The following is a 6145-nucleotide window of genomic DNA, read 5'->3' on the forward strand; positions in this document are numbered from 1 at the left end:
CATCCTTATATGTATTGGGAGAATAGCCAATACATCATGACCCATGTTAACCTACATTAGCAATTAGCAAATCTCTCTCTCTCTCTCTCTCTCTCTCACACACACACACACACACACACACACACACACACACACACACACACACACACACACACACACACATTAACCTATGTAGTAGATAAAAACCCACTTGATTAAGCCAACAGTAACTAAACAAATATGGTACTTAGAATGCATAAACATTGGATCAAAGTGTTCGATCATCTAGAGAAGTTGAGCCTACGACACACTCTACTTGGAACTCTCAAGATCCAAGGTCCGACACGTCAAACACTGCGACCGAGGCGTCGAGGTGATTCATCCAAAGAATAGATTCTAAACATCCATTCATTCACTCCATAGGGACCGTGTGAAAAGTTGCAATTGAGAGGGCGTTGCATACCTAACTCTCGTACAATTATTCACATATCATCTATATCAAACTCTATGTGATAATAACTTACAACACTTTTAAAATATCGTGCTTCATATAATGCCAAGACAGAATGTCTGCAATAATATTGAAGCCTGCAATGAAAATAACAACCAACCATTCAGACATAAAAAGTAACAACACATTTACCATCATATGGATTCAAGTTCAAGCTATACGCACCGAAGGATCTCAAAATCCTTGACAATATGAACAATATCCTCAGCATGTGCAGGACCCCTCCACAATGGAGGATCTAGAAAAAATGTTATACATGTAAACATACAAATAAAGGCCAATAAGTTATCATTCATGGTAAAATTAAGTAACAAAGATAAGATTTTACATTTACATACCTCTAATATAAGTAGGTACATCATTGAGGGTGTACGAAACCATGATGTATCGTGCCATTCTTTATCTGCTCTGACAGCACAGATTTGGAAGTTTAAGAGGAACAAATATGAAATAGATTAAAAAGTATAGTTGACAATCATGCCGTAGAGAATCATGTCCTTCTTTCTTTTGTTTTAGTGAAGGATTTAAGATAGAGATAGAGAGAGAGAGAGAGAGAGAGAGAGAGAGAGAGATGAAAGCAATTCAAAAGACTTTGAAATTTCACAACTTCACAAAGAGACAATACAAAATAGTTATTCAAAGTGTAGCCTTCGAGAGACCACGTTAGGGATTCTATAAGTCCAAGGACCTATGTTGTATACATTTTGCAAGATACGGGGTGGTGTTTCAACTTGAGTAAATATCCTCAATCGATATGGTGTAGTGCGGTCTCCAACAACCCCCACCTGTTGTGCATTGACTGGCCTCTCATCGCTCACAAACCAAATATTAACTTGAATTTGACGATGCTCGTGGTTCGAAGAAAAGGCAACATGTTAATATCCAAGAACTTCCATGGACATATCTCTACCTAAGTATAGCATTTCATAAACACCTACGATGATAAAACCTCGATGGGAGTGATCTCTGCAAAGGAATCCATGAATTATGTAGAGCAATAAAAGCTTAAAACTACAAATATATCATATATAAAAACTCTTACAATATAATATGAGTTTGATCAAATAAGATCACCAAAAACATAGCAGGAACTCTTCCCCTCCATCGAGATCTTCAACATAGTAAGCCAATGTATAAGACAATCTTCTCAAGAAAATAATAGGTCAAGTTAATAATAAACTAATTTAAAAAAGAAGATAAATACCTCGAATGAATTCAGTGATGTGACCCACTACATAGGAGGCACTGTGTCGAGGATCCATCTGTGGGAAATACTTTGATCTAAGAGATATGAATAAAATTTAACATCAAGTGTATCTGATTTTAAGTGAGAGCCACAATGTCAATTTGAACTTATTGTTATGAGCTCGCTAGTTGTAATACTTCCTTAAATACAATGTTTGAAGTGTAGTAACACTCCGCTTGAGTGTTTTCAGTATTGACAACAATCCTCATAGAAGCTGCACTTCGTACACGTGACATTGCAACATACAACTGTCCATGAGAGAAGATCTATGACTCAAGATATAGACCAAGAATTCCAAGTGTTTGCCCTTGTGCTTTGTTGATAGTCATCCTAAAAGCAAGCCTGACTGGAAATTGACGACGCTTCATTTGAAATGGAAGCCCCTGATGGCTTCCAATAATAAAGTCAATCCTTGGAAGAAAAACTCTCTCTCCAATATTTGATCCTGTAACTATCTCTGCCTCAATTACCTTATGATGAAATTTCTTGCATATCAATCTAGTTCCGTTGCATAATCCACGTCTTGGATCCAAATTGCGCAGCAACATGATAGGAGCATTTTCTTTCAAGACTAAAGCATGAGGTGGAAAACCACCGCCAAGAGTAAGGCTATTCAGATATTCAATTGTGTACAAATGTGTGTTTTCCTCTGACATACAAATTGAATCTGCACTCAAATACTCTTTGCAATCTCCATGCATTCTTTGCAATGCATAATCATTAATTAAATCCACCTTTTTATTCCATGGAGCAAGTATTGCTCGATCTCTGAAAAAATTTGCATGATCTTGCAAATAACACAAATCTCCATATAGAAAGCTTAGGAGATCTGCCAAACTATTTCCTGGAAGCATCATGTGTGAAGGTATTTTGACTCTGTCTAAGTCTCCTCCATCATCCATAACCCCATTGCCAATATCAAGCACCCAACGGGAAAAACTTTGTTGAAGGGAATTTGAACTGCAATCAACTATACGCATATTTTTGGAAAGCCTCAGTATCTTCGTGTATTTCCATATGTGAGAATGACACAACGAAGCATTTACAATGTCTGTACGACTACCTTTTGGTACAACAGATAGTATTTGTCGAAAGTCACCTCCAAGCAAAAAGACTTTTCCACCAAACAAAGTATCTCGCTGCATAATATCTCTTAAAGTTCTGTCCACTGCTTCAAACGCATAGCGATGTGTCATGAGAGCTTCATCCCATATAAGTAAAGCTGCATTCCTTAGAAGTTCTGCAAGTTGACTATTTACCTTTATATTGCAAGTTGCTTCAGAGTGAAGCTCCAAAGGTATCTTAAACCTAGAATGAGCAGTTCTTCCATTACTCAAAAGCAAAGCTACAATACCCGAGGATGCACATGCAAGAGCAACTCTACAACTTCCTCGCACTCGTGAAAGAAGTGCATTATATAAGTAAGTTTTTCCTGAGCCACCAGGACCATCTAGGAAAAATACCTTCCCTGAATGTGTGTCAACAACTTGTAGCACTTGGTGATAAGCAAATTGCTGATCCTCATTTAAGGAAGTTTCCATACAATCTGCTATACTACACTGTTCATCAACATTGAACATTGTTTCTTCAGCCATAGCACCATTTTCACTTAAGGATACCAATGTTGAGTCTATTGCAGGCAACATATAATCCCAAAGCCTCTTGCCATGTTGTTGCAAAAAGCATTCTATATGAAGCAATGCTTGATTTTTTGCCACATCAAATCGCACACTTGCATCTGAAATACGCATCCTTAGGGTATAAACATAGTCCTCACAAAATTCAGTACAAAACCTGTCCCAAAGAGCAGCCGGATGAAGTGGCTCACAAAAGACTAATATGATTGCAAACAATTGTCTCAACTGCATTCCATTTTGAAAAAAAGAAGCCTCTTGGAGGCAAATTGACCATTCTTCATCATCTTGCAATAATCCTCTAGCTATACATGCCTCCTTGTATGTATCATAGATGTAACCATCATACATACGCAAGTCTTCAAAACACTTGCATCCCTTGCAGATATTGAGAAGCATTCGTAGGTAATAAACCTCACCAGCAATAGGGACAATATTATACATTCTTCCAATAGAAACACCCTGTTGTCGTGGAGACCATGCCTTTCGACTTTTATTCCATACCCGACCATTTGGAAAGTCAGTATATGTGAAGCTATTTGCTTCAGGATAATTTTGATTTGCAACAAACCATTCTGTCAAGGTAGTTTTTCTATTTTGCTCATTATCTAGCAAATGTGATACATCATCACCATCTTGAAATGTGACCATATTCTGCAATGGAAGGTGTACTTGCAATCATTGAATAGCTGGCCTTTCATTATGCATGTCGAAGCCAAATATTCTCCACATAGCCTCAGATGCAGAAACATAATTTGCATTGAGATAACTCTTGATCTCATCAGCAGCTCCTTCACCATCTTGAAGGACAACAGTGGCTCGATCATGTCCCTTGTAGACATACTTATAAAGATATTTCACGGCAGTGACAATTGAGCAAATCTCCACATTAATATGGGCTTGGTATCTTAGTGATAAGAGAGGGCTGTAAGGAACAACCCAACGATTATCTAAATTGTAATTTTAGACGTAACAAACCTTCCATCATCTCTCCTCATATACACAGGATATCCACTTTCGTTTACATTTGTAGAAGTAGAAAATGTTCGTGGAAACTTGAATCTACACTTACCATCAACCATACATGGAGAACGTGGGTTCAAAGGACCACATGGCCCATGAACATTACAACGACTCACTACATCAAATAATTCTGGAAACACATTCTTGTCAGGGAGCTCTCCACAAACCAACTTGTCATAGTGTAATATATCTATGGGTTTATTTTCGGATGCAAGTATCAACAATATATGTGATGAGGAAGAGCTCTCTTCTGAAACTCAATCACTGAAACATGTCAAATCACCTCCCCAAATACGGCTTGCTTGATAAGTAAATGCATAATATCTTGGAACTTCTGATAAAACACTCGTATAGTTAGATCAGGACGATCAACAGCACTTTGTCCAGGTAGTAATGCATCATCTATTTCCTTCCATCGTGGATTACATGTGAATGTGATGAAGAGATCCGGTTTTCCCCTACTACGAACAATTGTCATTGCATCTTGAAATAGTTGGCACATATATCTAGGACCTCCAACAAAGACGAAGGCAAAATAATTCTACGGCCAACATTTTGACCTTCAGCCCTCTCTAAGCCATCTCTAGCCTCAACCATGTCAACCAATCCTTGGTACACTTCACCACGGAGTGTTTTTTGGTTATTTCGCATCCACAAAAGCCGTGACTCCTCTAGAGTACTATAAGCATCCATGAAATACTATTGTAATATCCTACCTCCTCGAAGAAGACACTCCACAGTATCATCTCTTATTTGTAAGCAAAAGACATAATATTGCTTTTGACTCAATTTTTTTCCATCGGTAGTCTTTAAATAAAGATGCCACCCATCCTCTCCACTTGGAAATAATAAAACATACAATAAGGACATGTAAGCTCGATGCATGCTAGAGATTCTTTTCAAACCCCCGTGTCGAAAATTCAGTACAATGTCGTGATAGCCAATATTTCTATCATCCCCTTGTCCTGGCATAATTGCAGCAACTTTAGAACCCCTTGGAGCAAGATATTGCCAACCATCACAACGATTCTCCGCAATAACCATCCTCATATTGGGTACAATAGCATCTCCAGACAAAGAAGAAACAGATCGTAGAGCATTTGCATAAGGATTTACTCTATGCATCATCACCTGTAAACACTCTAGAATACTACGATCTAAATTTGAAACATGATGCAATTTGTTGCTCAACTCATGTTCAGTATCAAAAAAATATAATTTTGCAAAGCGTGGGACTTCATTTTGTCCTTCGGCTGGCGCTAAAGAACCAATACTATGATAGACAGAGCCGTGAACCTTAAAAGTGTACACACCTCTCCCACCATAATTAATAGTCTCATCGATATGGGCACCAAGAGACACAAATGCCAATGCATTATTATATTCTCGAATGTTTTGTAAGAACTGTCTACTTCTTGTTGTGGTTGAGCTCATCAAATCTTTTAATTCATTTGGTGTCTTATTCAAAGGAAGTAATTGGACTTTTCCATTAGAGCAACAATATTTACCCACAAATGTTTAGATAGTCTTTCCTTCATCCTTCCAGGCCTTTGCTCCACATTTGGAGCAAACATAATCTAAGCTTCCTAAGTTGTGCAACACATACTTTTTGGATAGAACTGGTGCCATAGACTTGTGATGTAAAAGGAGAGACGCTGGATATTCAAAGCGCATGGACAAATAGTGCTTTTCTACTTTAGAATAGTTTCCCGCTACTAAGTTCATTGTTGTCCTAACATTCATGGCTTCAGA

General features: G+C 37.9%; 2 protein-coding genes across 2 annotated transcripts; both read right to left on the bottom strand.

Annotated features, from left to right (window-relative positions):
- Positions 1-461: 461 nt before the first annotated feature.
- LOC147455840 (uncharacterized) lies at positions 462-4021 on the bottom strand. The gene is made up of 4 exons (XM_086513762.1): positions 3686-4021; positions 2395-3598; positions 656-728; positions 462-567 (listed from the first exon to the last, which is right to left on the bottom strand). Exons 1-4 carry the CDS (start codon positions 4019-4021, stop codon positions 462-464), a joined length of 1719 nt encoding a protein of 572 aa, XP_086369888.1.
- A 27-nt stretch (positions 4022-4048) lies between these two features.
- LOC147455841 (uncharacterized) lies at positions 4049-5827 on the bottom strand. Its single transcript, XM_086513763.1, has 4 exons — positions 5110-5827; positions 4677-4727; positions 4349-4523; positions 4049-4295 (listed from the first exon to the last, which is right to left on the bottom strand). The coding sequence occupies exons 1-4, from the start codon at positions 5825-5827 to the stop codon at positions 4049-4051; spliced, it is 1191 nt and encodes a 396-aa protein (XP_086369889.1).
- Positions 5828-6145: the final 318 nt, after the last annotated feature.

Source organism: Adiantum capillus-veneris, chromosome 6 (genome assembly GCF_014529385.1).
Source record: "Adiantum capillus-veneris isolate H3 chromosome 6, ASM1452938v2, whole genome shotgun sequence".
NCBI lineage: Eukaryota > Viridiplantae > Streptophyta > Polypodiopsida > Polypodiales > Pteridaceae > Adiantum > Adiantum capillus-veneris.